Source organism: Dromiciops gliroides, chromosome 2 (genome assembly GCF_019393635.1).
Source record: "Dromiciops gliroides isolate mDroGli1 chromosome 2, mDroGli1.pri, whole genome shotgun sequence".
In the NCBI taxonomy this organism is placed as follows: domain Eukaryota; kingdom Metazoa; phylum Chordata; class Mammalia; order Microbiotheria; family Microbiotheriidae; genus Dromiciops; species Dromiciops gliroides.
This window is the reverse complement of record NC_057862.1, coordinates 324670554-324691890: the sequence shown is the minus strand read 5'-3', so window position 1 is coordinate 324691890 and position 21337 is coordinate 324670554. Positions and strand designations below refer to the sequence as shown.

Genomic DNA, 21337 nt, shown 5'->3' with positions numbered 1-21337 from the left:
TAGTCTTTATCTCCAAGCCCTAAATGTGCTAAACAGGAAATATAGCTTTTGTAACTGCTTCTGTGATTTAAACAAGACTTCCTATGGTGTTTTCAAGTAGCTCCATCTGGTCATTGTCCCCTTGCCAAGCCTCCCTGGACCCTTAACATCTGTGATCAGCTAGTCCCGGTCAGAGGACAATCTTTGCTCATGTTACAACTAATCTACACAAGAAACACTGTCATATCACTACCACGTTTCAACATCTGCTATGGTTTATATTATCACTACCTTCTACTTAATGTTTTTCTAAGTAGTTGTTCCTTTTTCATTTTCTCCCTAGCCATAAAACCTAATGCTTTATATAAAAACTCATCATTAAAGGCATTCTGAAGCAGCATATGTAGTAGGAGAAACACTGTCCTGGGAGGTAATAAGCCTAGGCTTGAGGTCTGCATTAAAGTCTGGAATCTTGCTACTAAAGAATCATGTGATGCTGGTTATGTTGTCACTTTTCTGAGCCTGCTTCCCCATCCATAAAGTGGGGATAATATTTGTACACCCTGCCTCTCAAAGAGTTGTGAGGATAGCATTTTGTAAATTGTAATGCAAGTTATTATTATTATTACTCTTAACAAGACCAATAAACTAATTTATTCTGATTGTTCTGCCTTCTTGATCTGTTTTTACTTTTGCTGGCTTTCATATTCAAAGTAGAATCTTCACTAGCCTCTCTAGGTCATAAGTGAAAAGTAATTACAAATCTAAAAAATCCTCATGACATGAAAAAAAATTCCTCATGTTCACTTAGGTTAAAAAAAATGTCTCCTGGTTGAGTCATACTGTCATATTTCCTAAGATGTTTTCTTATTTCCATTCATACAAACCATAGTGCGATAATGTGAACGAAAAGAAGTCCAAGTATTGTAGTGGATACATAAATTCAGGAAGGATAATTGAAGTCAGAAAGACCAGGATTCAAATCTCACTTCAGACACTAACCATGTGAACCTGGGCAAGTCATTTAACATCTTTAGCCTTGGTTAAAGGCTATAAAGTGAAAAGATTGGACTTAATGGCCTCTAATGTCCTTTCCAGCTCTAAATATCTTCCTTCCTTTGGTATTCTGTGATGAGGGAATAAGCCGCTCACCAATGGAGAACACATTTTATACTGGTTACAGCAGGCAGAGTCATTTTAGAAAAAGTAACCACTTCTAGAACAATGTAAGCGATGTGCCCTTCTCATCCTTTAAAACCTGTTCCAAAAATTCACCTCTTACAGGAAAACCTGACAACTCTACTGATGAACCAATCAATCAACAAGTGTTATTAAGTGCCTACTACACGTCAAGTACTGTTCTAGGTTCTGGGGACACAAATACAAAAGTGAGAGTAACTGCCTATAAGGAGTTTACATTCTAATGGGAGAGCCAAGATATTTATAGATAAGTAAATAAAGAATATATGCCGAAAATACAGTGATGGGGATGGAGAAAAACAAGCATTAACAAATGAAAGAATGGGGGCAGCTAGGTGACACAGTGGATAGAGCACCGGCCCTGGAGTCAGGAGCACCCGAGTTCAAATCCAGCCTCAGACACTTAACACTTACTAGCTGTGTGACCCTGGGCAAGTCACTTAACCCCAATTGCCTCACTAAAAAAAAAAAACGACAACAACAACAACAAATGAAAGAATGAAGAGAGGCCTCTTAAAGGTGGCAGCACTTGAGATGAACTTTGAAAGATTTTTAGAGATAAGTAAGAGCATTCTAGGTTGTAACCAGATTGTGAAAGGTTTCAAATGCCAAATAGACACTTGTATTTTAACCTAAAGTCAGTGGGGGGGGGGGGGGGCATTGAAACTTCTTGAGCAGAAAAGTGACATGGCCAGATCTGTGCTTTAAGAATATCAATTTGGCAGCTATGTGAAACATGAATTAGAGAGGGGAAAACACTGGAGACCAACTAGAAGGCTATCGTAGTAATCCACGAAAGGGGTGATGAGGTCTTAGATTAGGGTTACTATAGTACAAAGTGAAATAAGGAGGCAGATGTGAGAGATGTTGAAGGTGTAGCATCTATATAACACTTGGTTGGATTGTTGTTATTTGTCCTTTGTATTCAAAGAGGATCAAAATGATAGCACAATGTCTGGGTCAATGTACAGTGTGTGTATGTGGTGTGTATGTGTCTACAATGTTGGTATGTCTATCAGCTGTGGTGGATCATATCAATACAAGCTCAGAAGGTCTTGATTGGATATTGGATATTAGTGAAATGACTCCGTATTGCAAACCTGAGTGGAATGCTGATAAAACCTCAACAGAAAAAGGGGAGTTAGGAGAAATGGGTTTAGGAAGAAAGACGAGTTCTGCTTTTGACATATTGAATTTGAGATGCCTATAGGACAACTAGGTAGAGATGTCAAACAGAGACACATGACTGGATTTCAGAAAGAGATGACCGTCTCTCACCATAGATAAAGACAGGACTTGGTGTTTACCTTATCTTTGTATTTCTAGCTCCTTTCAAAGAGTATACAAGTAATAAATGTCTCATAAGATTGATTTGCTTGTGTCTCCTGTGGAAAGAAAACTGTACTTGCTGTAATAAGACTTGGGTTCCAATCCTGACCACTCTTTACTAGTTGTATAACCTGACCATGGAGAAATTAGGCTAGCTTTTGAGGCCTCAGTTTCCTCATCTCTGAAATAGGAATACTTCAGGGCAGCTAGGTGGCGCAGTGGATAGAGCACCGGCCCTGGAGTCAGGAGTACCTGAGTTCAAATTCGGCCTTAGACACATGACACTTACTAGCTGTGTGACCCTGGGCAAGTCACTTAACCCCAATTGCCTCACTAAAAAAAAAAAAAGAAAGAAAGAAAGAAATAGGAATGCTTCCACTATCTACTACACCCAGAGTTGTTGTAAGGGAAAACATTTTATAAATTATAAACAATTATAGCATTATGTAATAATATTATAAGAAGAATGTGTTAAAACTGAAGGGATAGCCAATGTCTTTTCATAATAATAATTAAAACAGCTACATTTATAGAGTATTTTAAGATTTGCAAAGTGCTTTGCAAACATTATCTCATTTGATCTTCACTAGTCTGTAAGGAAAATGAGGCAGAGATTTAGAAATACAAGAAGGGGCAGCTAGGTGGTGCAGTAGATAAAGCGCTGGCCCTGGACTCAGGAAGACCTGAGTTCATATCCAGCCTCAGAAACATGACACTTACTAGCTGTTTGACCCTGAGCAAGTCACTTAACCCTCATTGCCCCGAAAAAAAAAAAGATAGAAATACAAGGGGAGGCTAATTGGCCTTAGTCAAATTTAGAAAGATACATTACATGTTTTTAAGAATTCTAAGATATATATATATATATTAACCTAATAAGATTGAGTCTTTATTCATTTTTGTATCATTCTTACTCCTCTTCCCCACTGCCTAGCTCCAGCTTATAAAAATGAATACATTTGAATCAGTTTCACAGCTAATACATAATCCATAAAGCATCACACCTCCCACTCAAAGATCTTAGCCAACAGAGGGATGAAGAAGCCTTAACATTCAGACATTCAGGAATGGCTTTTTCCCTCTATGGATATTTCAGAAGCTAAATTTTCTTTTTTCTTTTAGTGAGGTAATTGGGGTTAAGTGACTTGCCCAGGGTCACACAGCTAGTAAGTGTTAAGTGTCTGAGGCCGGATTTGAACTCAGGTACTCCTGAATGAATCCAGGGCTTGTGCTCTATCCACTGCGCCACCTAGCTGCCCCAGAAGCTAAGGTTTCTACAAGCCCAAAAGGTCTAATGTTTTCTTTCCTCTCTTCTCTATTGTGTTACTTTTGAATTGCGGCAGGGATCTTTTAAATAATCACTTTTTCAGAAAATTCTCTTCTATTCCATTATTTCTCTTCAAAAGACAAGCTGAAGTTGGATGAAATGACCTATAAGGTCCTTCCGAAGTCTAAAATTCAGTGATCCCATGACTTAAATTGTTTTTCATATTCAGAGGTTGCTAGTGAAGAAAAAAAAAATCTATTTGACAGCTATTGGTTTGTGAACATGTAAACTTCAAGTGAAGCCTGAAACTTCCACTAACCACATATGCTAGAAACCTTTCCCTCAGCTGAGAAAACCACCAGCTGAGCTCTGCACCATGGAAGCAATGGGACATACTCATTAGCACACCAGGAGCATTTCTGAACAAAGCTTTTATGCAGAAAGATCTGTCACTGGCAAACTTTTCCCATTAGAACCTAAGGGTATTCGTCTTATTTCTGCTACAAGTATTCAACTTTCAAAACTATTTAAATGTAGCTTCAGTGACCTGAACTAATTATTTCTATATTGCTTAATTTACAAAGCACTTACTTAATTTATTATCATGGACTCCTAATCTCCCTGTGTATTTCAGTCACAGGCGAGGAGTGAAACAAGAGTCCAAAGGGCATCAGGGAATCATTGAATTTTGGAGCTAAGAGATCATTTATTCCAACCCGCTCATTTTATAGATGAAACAAAAACTCAGGAGTTGGTTATACAACTCATTCAAGGTCGCACTGCTATTTATTTGCATAGCTGGGATTACAGCTCTGGTCTCCTGAATCCAAGTCCAAACCTCTTTTTATATGCATTATCAAATGAGATAATGTCCTAAAAGGGGTTTGTAAAACCTTAAAGAGTTATATAAATGCTAGCTCTTATTATTGCTCAATAACCTCAACAGCAGTATTAGAACCCAGAATACTTTTGACTCAATCCTTTGCTAACTTCCTTGAGCAGTGGTGATTTCTGACTCACCCAGTCATGAGCTGGACAGTCAAAGGGGTAAGAATCTGTTCATACAACTCACAACTAAGGTGTCATTTTAAAACATGGCATCAAACACACCCTTCATTCTACCGGGAGTTATCAACAGGAGTGTTACAAGGCGATATATGCACGTATGCCTGACTACAGACAGACCAAGGTGATGCTGAACATTTTGCCAATTTGCCAATTCATTGCTGGCTCTCTACTAGCCATTAGAGGTAGCAGAGTGCCACCTACTGCTCTGTTTCTGGAATACAGAGAGGGAGATTAGGGTTTGGTACTTTACTCCATATTTAATCATATTTTAAGTCATTGATCTGTAGGACATCAGAGCTGGATGGAACCTTGGAGATCATCTAGGTTGACTTCCAGATGAGAAAAGTGATGTCCAGAGAAGTTAAATGACTTGTCTGAGGTGACACCACTAAATAAAATTTGAACAAGGTATTTACAACAGAAACCACTGTCAGGGAGACATCGTTCTCTTTTCTATCACAAAAGGTTATCAGAATAAAAGCTATTCTCATGAATTCCAGTTTTTTCTGTGCTTTAAAGACAATAACAGAAATCTAAGATATTTCCTCATGTTGGATATTAAGCTGAGAAGTTAAAATACATTAGTGCTTTACCCACTGCTCTATAGCAATAGTGCCAGAACCAACATCGCTTCACAGCACTCCCGAAAATGGTGCAATAAAACAAAATGCAGATATATTCACCTTCAGACAGAGATGGGAGAACTGAGTCAAACAAGGGCAGACTTACTTTCCCAGACTCTAAGATTGGTCTGCAGTTCCCAGTCTCAAAACTGCCACCTGCAGGACAGCAGCTAAAAAGTTAACACTCCCTCTAAAGCACACCTGAAAAAGATTTCCCAATAATCTCCTCTCTGTAAGAGAGTGGAAAGGTGATCTTCCCTTCTAATTTGCAGACACATACAAATATGCCCAGAGGCTTGTATGATGGGCACAGCCTAATAAATATTAATATAAAACAAGCAGCTTCCCTCGGGCTGGATACACAGTACTGCAAAAGCCAATGACAAACCACAAAAAACATTTGTCTTTGTTTTTTTATTTATGTTTTTGAGGAAAAGGACGAAAATATACACAGACGGGTTTAAATTCATCACAGTGAATGAATGATGGTCTGATTCCGAAGCTCCTGAACATATTCCTTGGCATGGGCATAGCTCGTCTTTGGCTGCTCAGGAGGAGGAGGGGGTCCTTCTACCAGTTTCACGAAGTAATGGCAATAAACCTTCTCCATAATGCCATAGAAACCTCGGCCATGGTAGCGGATGCGTTTTAGACACTGGCCTCGTCCAGAGGTGGATTCAGCTAAAAAGGAAAAGAGAAAAAGTCCACTTTAGAAGACTCTCCTGTCTTCCTTCTACCCAGCAGCAGCAGCACCACCACCACCACCACCACCACCACCACCACCACGGTATTCTGTGTCCTTATCCCAGCTTGATTAGAAAATGAATACTTACAGGAAATCAGAGCTGAGACAAGGCATCTGTGTGCCTGTGGCAAGGTTTAAAAACCTGCCCCATGATGGGTTCCTCTTCTCCAGATCATCTGAACCTTCCCTCAATCTAACTGACTCAACTTGGCACAAACCAAATATCAACATGCCACAAAGATTTAAATTTTTTTGGTATTAAAGATGTACTGGCTTTTAAGAAGATACTATTCAAATATCCTGAGGAGTCACCCTTTCCTGCCCCTTGCTATACTCCACACAACCTTCTCCAAACCATGACCTGTGCCCAATCAGCTGTCAACCTTGATTGCTTTTGCCTGTGTTTGTAAGCTAAACACTTAGCACTGTGCCTAGCACATAGTAAGCACTTAACAAATGCTTGTTGACTAAGCAACTACCAGATCTCAAAGAATTGTGTGCTGGTTGGTCATTCACTGCAGGGTATATTCATGAATGTTGCTATGAATGAACACTCAACTGTATTAATAGATATTTGCACAATGCCCTAAATCAGAAAAGAGGACATTAGAGCTGAAGGAGATATCTTAAGAGATATTTAGTTGAACCAACTCATTTAATATTAATAAATGGGAAAACTGAAGGCCAAAATGACTTGGCAAGGAGACAAACTGAGATTATTGTAACCCAGGTCTCCTGGCTTATGTCTAGCATGGTACGCTTTCTAATTCAATAAACATTTATTATGTACCTATTGTGTCCCACTATACCACAATGCCTCCCACATAACATGCTGCATACTGTTCAGAATTTTAAAATGCATGAATCTTTTAAATAGTGTATAATTTAATGCCATTAGTTTAATTTTTTCTGAAGAAATCCAATCACCCCAAATACTGTCATCCTCTTAGTTCCCTTTCCAAGCTAATATGCTCAAGTATCAGTTCTTTTTCAAAAGTACAATTTTCTCGACCCAGTTTTTCCTTTTCCTTTAAAACCATAAAGTCTACAGTTCAATTAAAGAATTTTAACCAATTCAATTCATATCAATATTCATCACACTCATGTTCTTATTGTGATATAATTAAGCTTTCTATGAATTTAGCAAATGGTAGGAGAGAGAAGAGATTCTTTAGACATTTCCCTAACCACAACTACCTTGTAAGAAAGATTTTGGCAGTACATCTCCACTTTGCAAAAGAGAAAGCTAAAGAAGGGTCTGAGTATGATAATGAAGGATTTTCTGCCCTGTAGATATGTTCAATCTCCTCCTAATCTCAAATTTCCTACTGGCTCTTTGAAAATTTGTTTAAAGGTTCCTGAAAGAAGGCTGCTCTATACAGACCTTTCTAAAACAGAGTACCAATGGGAATAAAATGGGTTCAGGTGTAGCCTGGGAATCCAGTGTCAGAATCTATACAATGCTTAGAAAAATGGTGGCTTTTTTCTACCCATAGTTCATATTCTAATAAACTTCTGCACTCACCTCAAAACAAATAATGGATAAGTACACCAGTGCCATGAAAACATTATATAAACGAGTATCTTTGACTGGCTTCAAACCAAATGGCTAAACTACTTGTCAATTATAGAGTGAGAGGGTTTGTGGGGGGTCTTTTTTTTTTTTTTGGCAGGGGAGGCTCTTACCATTTCCCTCCCATTCCCCCAAAGTACCTAATTCGTATATAGAGAGACAAAGATAGATAGATATGCAAGTAGTGAAAGCTCAGAATTAGTAATCTAATAACTCACATTTTACCCCAAAGTTGTGAAACATCATCTGTAACTGTGTGACACTTCCCTCTAATAAAGTAGGCTTAATCCTTTCAAAAGGAAGTTGCTTCAAAATACTAAATGTGTTATTTGGCACATGGGACATTAACATATTACACATTAGAGATCTAAAAGAGTAATGAACTCTTACAATATCCTCATAACTGGCTTTCCTGCCTCCAATGTCTCACCCATCAATCCTGAACATTAGTGCCAAATCAATCTTCCTAATTGGTGACCCTGTTCAAAAACTTTCCAAGGGGGCGGTTAGGTGGCGCAGTGGATAAAGCACTGGTCCTGGATTCAGGAGTTCCTGAGTTCAAATCCGGCCTCAGACACTTGACACTTACTAGCTGTGTGACCCTGGGCAAGTCACATTAACCCCCATTGCCCCGCATAAAATAAAATAAACTTTAAAAAAAAACAAAAAAAAAAAGAAAAAAAACCCCAAAACTTTCCAAGGCTCCTCAGGGTCTCAAGGATTAAGGTCAAACTTCCAAGTTTTTTTTTTTTTCCCCAAAGCCCTCTACAATCTAGTCCCAAATCTTTTCCAATACCAAAATAATGTGAATTCTATACTCCAGGCAAACTAAATGCCTCATTGTTCCTAGCCCGGAAAAAAATGCTCATGTCTACCTTTGCTTATATTGTTCTCCTACCCAGAATATCTCCCTTCTTCCTGACAGCCCATTCAAATCTTACTTGTCCAACAAGGTCCAGTTTCTGCACTCAAGCCTACTCTAAATATTCCAACCCACAGCAATGAACTCCTACAATTATGCTCTGCATTATTCAAACTGGCACACAATCATATGTTATCTTGTTTTATTATGTCTTAGATTACAAGTTCCCTGAAGGTAGGAAATCCATCATATTTCTTTTGTCATATACATTTTGTATATCTTTTGTCAAATGTATGTCATATTTCACCAGAGCCTAGCTCTGTGCTAGGCATTCACTAGATACCTGACAGACAATGGATAATAAGAGTTAAGATCCCTCAAAAAAGGGAGGAACTTAGATCATTAACATGGATCTTAAAAATCACAATTAACTAGAATTTCAAATACAAAGTTCTCAACATTTTACTTTAAGGAGCTCACTTTCTTCATCACCTTCTGCCAAGATTAACTCACCAAGTTAATCGCTGCAAAGCTCATCACTTCTGATGCCATGAATCATTAAGAAGTGACATTTGATTCATCCTTGTCCCCTTGTTATGAACTATTCCCAATGCCTTTGGTCATCATTAGAAGTTTAGAAGAGGAAGGAACTAAGTCTGTGGTCACGCAACACCAAATAGCAGTTTCAGACTGATGACAGCCATCTGAAGAAATTAGGTTATAATGACAGCATATGCTACAAAAAGCCAGAGCACTAGAAAATCTCTTTGCCCTTGCTTGTGACAAGAGCCTGAAATGGTTGTGACTGAAACAAAATGGGGGAGGGGGGGAAGCCAGTCTTCTACAACTGCAGCCATAAAACCCCCTCTATTTCACAGCATCATAAATCTAGAATTAGAAGGAAACTTAGAGGCCATATAGACCCATCCCTTCATTGTAATGAAACTGAGGGCCAGGAAGGATAAGTAATTTGCCCAAAGTCATTATATATGACTACTTACCAAGTAAGTAGGTGTATTAGTAAATAATACCATATGTCTTGGGTTAACAGTCTCAATTCCATTCTTTGTGGAATCAGATAGCCAATCACCCAGCAAATGAAAGGCATCAAAAACTGAAGGATAATAATATTGGCTTAATTCAGATAGCACTTTTAGGTTTTCAAAGGACTTTACATTCATTATCTCATTTGATTCTCAATTCTATGAAACAGGTAGTTTAAGTATTGTTATTTCAATGTGGCAGATGAAGAGGATGAGTCCCCAACAGGCTTAAGAGTTTTCTTGAGGTCCCACAGCTAGTACCCAGTGGAACCCAGATCTCCTGACTTAAATCCTGGGCTCCTTCCACTCCATACATGAATTCAATTTGATCTACTTTGATAACCTAGAGTGAAGTACTTCTCACAAAGCAGCTTGAGGGTTAAATATGGCCAAGAAAGGTATGGAATTGCCAATAGGTCCTTTCAGAGGTCCAGATAAATACACTATTGCCTTATAAGTATATTTGACCTTCTTCCCTCACCTGAGATACAAATAATTAGGTTGGGTTATTCTGATTATATAAAAAGCTCACTATTTACAGGAATTTATGATCACTTTGATTTCCTTAGAATTCAATTACCACCAGCTAAGAAACATCTTCCTATGGAACTGAATAGAATTATTTCAATCTGGTTTTGTATTCAGAGTCATAAAGCAAGAAAGGTCACTAAAGGAGTTTAAGAAAATTCTCTCGCTCCTCATCCACCTCATCTCCTGCTGAGTTTCTGGGCATTCCCTACTATTATTTATTCATGCTGTTCCTATAGGAAACTGCTTATGATTAACTACCATGGCCCTGCAGTCATCTGAGTTGCCATTTTGATTTCCCTGTGCATGTGCCAGAATATAATTAGTAATACAGGAACCTGATTTAAAATAGGATGTTTCAATGGAAAGTCACAATTTAATTGAATTCTAGAAGTAGGTGTAGTTACCTCTATCAATTCCAGGTTAGCAGGAATCAGATTTCATTTCACCTAGAATAAACAGCTGCTTTAGGAAAGCAGTACTGAGACAAATAAATGGAATTTTGGATTATTTTTTCAGTCTATTTCTGAAAAGTTCTAAAAAGGCTTCTAACTAATTTCCTTTCAGTGGTTCAGTCTATTTTTCTGTATAAAGGGACATACTTTTGGATCTTTTTTTTTGAAGCTCAAATATTGTTCAATAAAAATTCATCTTACAGTATAATACAGCCTTGGCAGATTGAGAATTTTTTGCTTAGGCATCAACATCTTTGTTTGATTACAAAACTGCTGAGGTCAGTGGTAATTGCTGCTGAAGTTAGGGGAAAACAACAGCTTCAACTACTTTACCTAAGAATGGTAGTGAGAGGCCCAGGGAAGCTTTGTAATAAATGTTGGACTCCTTGGAGGGAAGGAGCTTGCTTGCAAAACATCCCTTACAATTATATAAGCACTTTATAGCTTTCAAAGCACTTTCACTTACATTATTTCATTTGATATCCATCAGGAATACAAAATCAAAGATGATGCCTGAATATCTGACCTCTCATCACAGTCTCCTGCGCCTTTGTTTATCCCCTCATCAATCCACCCTACATGCTCCTACCAAAGCACTGTCATTAAAATATAGCTCTTATCACATAACATACCCTAGCTCAAAAACTGGATCAGTGGAATGCCAAATAAAGTCTGAAATATTAAGCCTTGAATTTAAGACACTTCACAATTTGAGGTCAAATTTACCTTTCCAATCTTATCTCTCACTATTTCTCTTCCCATACAAAGGATCATAGGATTCTATTTTTAGAGCTGGAAGGGGCCTTACAGGTCCCTGAATGCAACCCCCTCATTTTACAGATGAAGATACTGAAGACCAGAGAGACTAAGTGTTTGGTCGGTTTCACACAGCTAGCAAGATACGAACCCAAATTTTCCTAATTCCATGTCCAGTGCTCTACCCACTATAATATGCTGCTTCTCATATCATAAATTCTAGGCAAACTAAACAACTTACATGTCAAACATACCCAGTGGCTTTACCACCTCTATGCTTTTGCACATGTTGTTTCTTCCACCTGGAATATCATCCCTTACCACTTCCCACCCCCGAGCTATACCTATCCAATTCCTACCCAACCTTCAAGGTACTGTTTGAATGCCACCTTCTTCATAAAAACTTCTCTGTTTGGGGGCAGCTAGGTGGTACAGTGGATAGAGCACTGGCCCTGGATTCAGGAGGACCTGAGGTCAAATCTGGCCTCAGACACTTAACACTTACTAGCTGTGTGAGCCTGGGCAAGTCATTTAACCCCAATTGCCCCACAAAAACAAAAAAACAAAAAAACTTCTCTGTTCCTGAGTTGGAAGTTCTTCCTCTAAATTTAGTGGGGTTTTTTCTTATTCAAAAAACATTTATCAAATAATTAGTATATAAAAGACTCTGAGGATACAATGAAAAATGACAGTCTCTACATTTTGCTTCAGGAAAATTTGAGGAAGTAAAGATCACTTTAAACTGCATAAGCAAAAGGATGAAAGACAAGATTAGGAGAAATAACTGGTGGTCTAATTTGACCAGGACATGGAGAAATAGATGAGGAAGAACAGATTGTAGAAAGTCTTTGAGATCAGACTAATCAATCCACATTTATCACGATGAGGGCTAAGCATTAAGGAGGATTATGTTGGTAATCCTGTTAAGGATGGATTACAAAGAGAGAATGAAGTCAAGGAGGCCAGTTAGGAGACTATTACAATAGTCTAGGCAGGTGTAGTAAGGGCTGACTCTAGGGCTGTTGCAGTGAGGATGGGGACATGAGTGAGATATTATGATGGGAGAATCAAGAGTACATGGCATGAAGGGTGAAAAAGAGGAAAGAAGAAAGCTGGTTTTCAGCTCAGATAACTGGTAGGATAGTGGGTTCCATTAACAGAAATAGAGGAGTCAAGCAAAAGGTCAGATCTAAGGGAGATGACTTTAGTTTTGGATATTTTGAATTTCAGGTACCAGCGAAACATCTTAGTTTCTTACTACATTTTCACATTATAACCTGTATTACATTTATTTATGCACATGGTTATCTCCTCTACCAGACATTAAGTAAATGCCAGGAGCAGATACTTTGCTGCTTTCTTCTTATTTCTTCTTACTATGTCTTCCACACATCAAGTGATCAACAAATGTTTCCAACTGAATAAAGTGTCATGATTTGAGAGAAGAGAAATACAAATATTTTGTTGTCATTTGCTCACTGCAAGCCACACTGATATTTAAAATCTAACAGATTTTACTATTCAAATAGTTAAGGGCATTGTTAAGGTTGATGCTTCTAACTGAAAGGATAATAATTAAAGATAAAAAGAACCTTTACTACTGGTACTTTATTCCTTCTATTGGCCTGACAAGAAATCATTTTAAAATCATCTGTCATGCTTTAAGTATTCTTTAAATTACATTAGGGTGGACAGCAGTTATATTTGATTTGAAAGGCCTAAATCCTCTATGGTCTCTATTTACTTTCTCTGTGATAGACAAATACTTTATGTCTTGAGTTCTATTTTTTTGTTGATGTTCTGGTTTTTTAGGAAGCAGTTTGCCCCCAACCTCTGCCTTTCCCATGAGACAGAGAAGACATGTACTACTCATCCTAAGTTCATGCTTCTGTGCTTTCTGCAAGGAGGATTTTATCTTGAAATAGTGATAAAACCCTAAGCCCTGGGTTACTGAATCAGCAATACTCCTCTATCCTGTAGGAATTAGCCTCAATGAAAAAAAAAATCAGCAGGATCACTACTTTTCCACCTAGTCCCCTAATGTTTAGAATGGTGGTCCTTAATGCCATAAAAATGTTCCTGGGGTTTTGTTTTTTTCTTTTTTTACAGGCCTACTGTATTGTCACCTATGTCTAGGATCCAGAATGATGAACTGCTATTTAGGCTGCTTGTCCATACCCTGCAATTAACTAAACTCAGTGCTGAAGGGACTGACCACTAACACTTGTTCTTTTTTCAAACTTACAGTAATTGTTTTTTAAACTATTTCAATAAACTGCATTTCAATAGAATTGGTTTTCTTTGTAATCCTATGTATTTTACTTTATGCACTGAAAAACATTATTTTGAAGAATCTGTAAGCTTCAGCAGACTGCCTAAGAGGTCCATTACACAAAAAGGGTTAAGAACCCTTACTTAAAAAAAAGCAGGGGTGGGAAGGGAGGGAGGAACAGAAGTTGGAACACAAAGTTTTTAAAAATTGATGTCAAAATTTGTTTTTACATATATTTTGGAAAACAATAAAAGGAAAATGCAAAAAAAAAAAGCAGACCAACTAAACTGGGCATATCCTTTGGCCAAGTGCTACCACTATCAGGCATCTAGGTGGTGCAGTAGATAAGAGTCCTAGGCCTGGAGTCAGGAAGATCTGAGTTCAAATACTGCCTCAGAGATTCAGGTTGTATGTTCTTGGGCAAGTCACCTAACCCCTCTCAGCCTTAGTTTCCTCATCTGTAAAATGGAGATAACAATAGCATCCACCTCCCTAGGTTGTTGTGAAGATCAAAGAATATAGTATGTAGAGTACCTTGCAAACTTTAATGCACTGTATACATGCTAACTATTATTTTATAATTATGTACTGCAAGAGCTCAGACAGAGGAAAAGAACTCATGTACAAAAATATTTATAGCAGCAATTTTTGTTGTAGTAAAGAAACAGCAGAAAAGTAGGTGCCCATCAACTAGGATATAAATGAAAATATTATACATGTGTGTATGTTTATTTATTTATATATGTAAAGCAATATTATTGTGCTGTAACAAATGACAAGAAATTAATTCACAGAAACTTGGCAGGTCTTCTATGAACTAACAGAGAATGAAATGAACAAAACCAGAGAAAATTTATATAATGGAAACTGGGAAAGGCATAAGGACTACTATGATCAATGTGAGAATCAATCATAATTCCAGGAGACCAACAATTATTTCTGGTTACCACCTCTTAACAGAGAGGTAATATACCAGAAGTAAAGAAAGAAATATGTATTTGTGGACATGGCCAATACTCATTTTTTTTATTTGATTATGCTTATTTGTTATAAAAAAGGCTTGGGATGATTGGAAAAGTTAATAGGGGAAAATGAATGGGGAGTGATAGTGATAGCAAAAAAGAAGAAATGAAGAAAAAAGCTTCAATCAATCATTTAATAAATACGAAGAAAACAGAACAAAGTTTGGAAGGAAAAGTCAACTAATACAACAAGAAGGGTAGAGTTTGAAAATAGCATATTAAATGGAAAAAATACCCTCCCCCACCCAACTCCATTGTATGTAGTAGACATAATGCTTTCATATGCGGTCCTCTTTTTCTGTTCTTCTTTTGTTTGTTTGTTTTGTTTTGTTTTTAGTGAGGCAATTGGGGTTAAGTAACTTGCCCAGGGTCACACAGCTAGTGTCAAGTGTATGAAGCCGGATTTGAACTCAGGTACTCCTGACTCCAGGGCCGGTGCTCTAGCCACTGTGCCACCTAGCTGCCCCTTTCTGTTCTTCTTTATATGGGAAAATGTGTTTCTTGATATTTGCCAATTTCATAATAATAAAAAGGAAGATTTTTAAAGCTACAACCAGCTAATCAAATTAACTGAAGTACCAGACCAGTGCTGATTATTTATCATAATTACTGGCTATAAGTTTCATGGCCTACATTACCTCAGTCATTAAAAAAACACAGAAGATGGGGGTAGCTAAGTGGCACAGTGGATAAAGCACCAGACCTGGATTCAGGAGGACCTGAGTTCAAATCTAGCTTCAGACATCTGATACTTACTAGTTGTGTGACCTTGGGCAAGTCACTTAACCCTCATTGCCCTGGCCAAACAACAACAACAACAACAACAACAACAACAACAACACAGAAGAATTATGCACTCTAGTTATTAACATTTGTTTCTGGCTAACATTGTTATCCTTCTAAGATTGACCATTAACTACAATTTTTAGCAGCTACACTCAGGCTTAAGTTGCCAGACATGAAAGAATCTTATTTGTAAAGGCACTTGGGATCACTAATGTAAGACATTTTTCAGTACCAAAAATATCAAATCCTTTACCTATGTACAGATTGGATCTGAACTCTACATTGTGGTCTCTCACTGCCATGTCTTGTGCTTCTAAGAGAACCTATAACAAAGAAAACAAAAGAGTTAATACTGGTGACCATGACTTAAAATAGAATGTAGTTTCTTGCTTCCTGTTGTTAACTCTATAATAAGACCACCGGGGGCAGCTAGGTGGCGCAGTGGATAAAGCACCGGCCCTGGATTCAGGAGTACCTGAGTTCAAATCCGGCCTCAGACACTTGACACTTACTAGCTGTGTGACCCTGGGCAAGTCACTTAACCCCAATTGCCTCACTAAAAAACAAACAAACAAACAAACAAGACCACCAATTAGGTACATCCACAGAACGGTCAGTTTTTTTAAAGGAATTTTGAAATAACAGGAGGAGAGACAGGAGTTTTTCTTCTTTAGACAAGATTTGTAAATGCAAGGAATATCAGCTAGCTATACTGCTTAAGATTTCATAGGAAAAGGCAATCTATAAAGGAAAAGATAGTAGCAATTGCAAGCAGGACCCTAGGGTACTGAACATCATTTCTGTAAGTTAGGGACTTATCAGAAAGTTAGCTTCACAGCTTTTAAGAAGCCAAAAAGCTAAATAATAGCTTTAAATTATTTGACATTCACTCTTTAAACTCTAGATTCAAAGTAGCCATTAGCAGCAGTTCTCAAAAATTATATTTAAGAATTTTTTCTTAAAAGCCAAAAACTAAATAAGAACTGCAGGAATATTTTTGAACTGAGAACTTTCTGCAGAACAAAAATTACAAAGTAGGTCGAAATATGGTCATGTTACATGGCATGATCCTTCGTTCCTTTTAAACATACAACATCTATTTCACAATTTGATGCAGAGTGAAGTAAGCAAAGTCAAGAAAACAATATACACAATGACAACAACAAAGGAAATGGAGGGAATTGCCACAAAACAATCCAAAGTGAACGCTGCAAAATTATGAAGAACTAGCATGGCCCCAAAGAGTTACTCCTTTGCAGAGGGAGGAGGCCCTTCGATAGGACACAATGCATATATTTGCACTTTTTTTGATGTCAGTTTTTTGGGAGGGGGTTCTGATCCTCTTTTTTCTTTTTTTTAATTTAGAGAAAAACTATTTGTTATATGAGATGGCTCTTTCATAGAGGGGCAAGGAAGACAAAAGCAGAAATTCTAGTAATGTAAAAACAAAAGATACAAATTAAAAAAAATTAATGATACAACATGTAGTTACTCCTTGGCATAGACAGTAGGTATTCAATAAATGTTTTATTAATACTAGATGTGGCGCAGTGGATAAAGCACTGGCCCTGGATTCAGGAGGACCTGAGTTCAAATCCAACCTCGGACACATGGCACTTACTAGCTGTGTGACCCTGGGCAAGTCACTTAACCCTCATTGCCCCTCAAAAAATTAAATAAAAAAAAATACTAGATGTATGTTTTATGAGGGCAGAAATTATCTTTTGTTTATCTTAATATATCCCAAGACCCAGCACAACATGCTGAACATAGGAAAAACTTAATAAATTTTTACTGGATAAATAAATGAGTACAGAAGACAAATATTTTTAAGTGACTTCTTAAAAGAATGTTCTTGGTTAACAACTGTCTTAAGAAAAACAGGTGCAAAATCAAAAGAATGAAAACTAATTCTAGGTGAAAACCAATTAAAGAAGTAGAATTTAATGCTGCAACCTGATGTCTCCAGATGGCAAGGGGCAATACTCAGAAGACTACTTTGTTTCATGGGAACTAGTACACCATGGATGACTCAGTAGAATTAAAATAAGGACTATAACTACAAGCTCCAAAGATACTAGTTCTAAAACCTATATCTGTAGAAAACATGTCAGCTGAATACAAGGATTCTAGCTCCCTCTAATGATTATTGGCATTAAAAAGTCAACACATAATATAAAGAAGGTACATATAGAAAAATGTACAACACACACAGCATAAAAGTTTTCTTAATTCCCACAACTACCAAACTCCAATTCGGTGTTCCTTAAAGCACTGAAGGCAAGAAACTTAGGGACCTTTAGGACTCAATAACATTAGTATTTAGAGTTACAAAAAGGAAAAGGAAAAAACTCCACCAAATTTACCTCTTTGATTATTTTTGCTCCCTTCTTGTCACTGAATTCCATTTGGGCAAGGGCCTGATCAATGGACATTCCTCTTATCTAGAATTATAAAGTGGTCCAAAAAAAAAAAAAAAAGGCACAATTAGAAAAGGCAATCATCCTTTCCATCATTGCTGATTTCCAAAATCTAATGACTATCTCTGACTAGAATTCCAATCAATCACTCAATAAATGTTTATTAAGTGCCTACTCTGTGCCTATTATCTCCAGAAAAGAACCCAGTATGGCCCCAAAAAAGAAATATAAGAAGACACTCCCACTTCATTCCTTCAGCAAAAGTGAACCTATAGAAGAAAGCTGAAAAGGGGGTCAAAGGGCCTCCATTTGGGAGATAGGCCCAACCTGGCCAAGCTCACTGAACTTCTTTCTCCACCATGGCTCAAAAGCTTTCTCACCCTGAAAGATCATTCTACCTGTGGCCCCTTCCTCTGATTGGCTAATTCCTCCCAGAACCTCCATTACTAGGTAAGTACCCAAGGTAGTTATGTTCACTCCTTCATTCCTCTCAGGGCTCTGCTCATGATTCTCCAGAATTCTTTTTCCACTTGCTCTCCTAACCCCACCTTTTCAGCTTCCTTTTATGTGTTGTCTTACTCCAATAGAATATAAGCTCCTTGAGGATAGGAATGGTTTTTTCGGGTTTTTTTTGCTTTTAATTATATCCCCAGCATTTGATACAATGCCTGGCATATAATAAGCACTTAATAAGCTATCTTAATTTAAGACTTCCCTTCTTATCTAGATTACTATAAGGACTTCCTACCCAGGCTGCCTAACTCTAGTTTGTCCCCTCTCTAATTTTTCATTAAGTTCTCTAAATAATCCTTTTAACACAGTACCATGAACATATCATTTTTCTATTCAAAGCCCTTCAAAGAGTCTTCATTTCCTACTGAATCAAAAATGAACTGATCTTTTAAGAGCCTCTATAATCTGGGAAGACAACACATAAAATGAGCTAGGAGATGGAAGTGAGGAGGAGGGAGATAAGGCAAGGCTGAAAAATCCAGTCAGAATTAGAAGCAGAGCCAGGAGAGAAGTCAGCACTGAGGGCTGACCTCCAGCTCTTCCTTAAATGGTAGTCCCAAGCAGGAATTCACAAATTGAAGGAAAATGGAAGCTCCTTCAGAACAGGGTCTATGTTTATATCTACCATTGTATCATCAATTCTTACCATAGTATTTTTCACATAGTATGTAATAAAAGTTTGTTGTGGGGCAGCTAGGTGGCACAGTGGATAGAGTACTGGCCCTGGAGTCCGGAGGACCTGAGTTCAAATCCAGCCTCAGACACTTAACACTTACTAGCTGTGTGACCCTGGGCAACTCATTTAACCCCAATTGCCTCACCAAAAAAAAAAAAAAAGTTTGTTGTATTAAATTATCGAATGTAAAGTAAGTCTTATTTAATACAAACAACCTCAAAAGGCAGCAATTTAATCCCCCCAAAATAGAAGAAAAGGGAGTAAACAAAGAAACATAAGCATCCTTAGTTCAAAATCATTCTTCTACCTTATATATATTTAAGGATAAACTTTGCTATTACTGCTAAGATATACCTATTTAGTAAATACTAATACAAAATTCAGGGCAGCTAGGTGGTACAGTGGATAGTCCCAGTGGACAGAGCCTAGAGAACAGGTTCATTTTCCTGAGTACAAATCTGGCCTCAGACAATGACTAGCTGTGTAATCCTGGGCAAGTCACTTAACCCTGTTTGCCTCAGCTTTCTCAACTATAAAATGAGCTGGAAAAGGAAATGGCAAACCACCATACTATTTTTGCCAAAAAAACACGAAATGGGGTCGCAAAGTAGATATGATTAAACATCAACAAAAACAAAATTCATAGAATCTATGGCAGATAGTGCATATAAGCTGTCAAAGGAATTGGAAAAACTGCTACAGATTAAGAAACAGGCCAGTTCCTCTTCTCACAGAGAAGGGGAATTGCCTATATTTTTTCTTTTAGACTCCTTTATACATAATCTCATTTCCCAGATAACAAATCAGGGAAGTATCAACTGTGAAGATTGATTGCTGAGAGTCAAGGCCTCCTAAAACTGCTTTCAAGACTCTCACAGTTATCTACCCAGGATCCCCAAATTGTTTCTGCGGATCTTTAGCTTAAACTTTAGGTCATATCTGGTCTACTGTCGAAAGTTACTGTGACTTGGTTTCTCAGAAAAGTCATATGTAATTCTAAATATTAAGGAAAGTCATTAACTTAATAAACAAGAATTTCTTTCTAGCTAGCTCTATTAAACTTGTGTGAATAGAACTAAACCTTCACTCCTTTATTTTTGTTTTTTAGAAATAAACCATCAAAAAGGCTCAGCTATTTTCTCAAGTTAGATTTTTTTTTTAATCAATCTTGTCTATTCTAAGGTATATAACTTTTCAAAACATAGGCATTAAAATCCATTGCTTCCTTTCTTAAATACTTCACATTCTAGTCAATCATTTTTATCTTACCAATTTTGCTAAGTACCACATCTTGTCTTTGCTGTATTTTATTTGTCTTCGACAGTGGTATATTTCCTGGAAAAAGATTTTTAAAATTTTGGTAAATGTTCCAAATAATGAGAACGTATAGTTATTACTGCTCTAATCACATAGTTAAGGAGACACTCCCAAGAAATGGTATAAAGGAAAAAAAATATTAATTCTGTAATTTGTGTCTTAGACACATCTGTCAGAAACATTTTTATTTAACATTAATCTATTATCCAAGTCATTTCTACCTCAGACACATATCCAAACCAATATACTACCCCCATCCTCTCAGATATATCCTCCTCCCAAGATAAAGTACGGTAACATTTTATATGAATTAAATAAGGAAAAGATCATAATATATGAGAATACAGTTTTAGGTTAATGTTTTAGTAATCTCCTAACAGTAGTCACTATTCCAATTCCCTTTTGGACCTCTCTTTGTAATCAATTTAATCCTTTATTCTGAATAGAGAAGCTATCTTCTCTAAAGGAAATATCTTTCTTCAGGAAAAGGGGAAAGAAAAGATAGCACTTAGATGAATCAGTAGCTCAATCACTTCAGGGAGTGAGGAAGGCAAAGATCTTAAAAAGACAAATTTATTTATTAAATGTTTACTTTATCTACTTTGTCTTATTTTTATTTTTTTTTGCTTGTTTGTTCATGTATTTGTTTGTTGATTGATTTAACTATCTTTATTTTAGGCTTGGTTACCATTCAATTAATTTTCTTAATTAAAGCCTTTTGTCCTATTATTCACCTTTTGGGGAGGGGTAGGGTAGGAATCTGGAAAGTGCTTTTAGAACAGAGATGTTATTTCTTGATATTTCGGTTGAACTAGAAAGGAAGTTTTTAATATGCTTCCACAACAGTATGCACATTTCAATAATTCTTAATTTCTTTTTCCCTTTAACCTTTTTACATTTAAA

General features: G+C 37.1%; 1 protein-coding gene across 2 annotated transcripts in view; it reads right to left on the bottom strand.

Moving 5' to 3' along the window:
* Positions 1–5871: 5871 nt before the first annotated feature.
* Positions 5872–21337, bottom strand: part of MRPL22 (mitochondrial ribosomal protein L22) — a 44155-nt gene continuing 28689 nt past the window's right edge. For both annotated transcript variants that reach the window (XM_043981304.1, XM_043981306.1), the window contains 4 exons: positions 20387–20452; positions 17875–17952; positions 15762–15831; positions 5872–6147 (listed from right to left, as the gene is read on the bottom strand). In XM_043981304.1, coding sequence (XP_043837239.1) covers positions 5936–6147; positions 15762–15831; positions 17875–17952; positions 20387–20452 — 426 coding nt within the window. In that variant the 3' untranslated portion in view covers positions 5872–5935. The remainder of the gene's footprint in view (positions 6148–15761; positions 15832–17874; positions 17953–20386; positions 20453–21337) is intronic.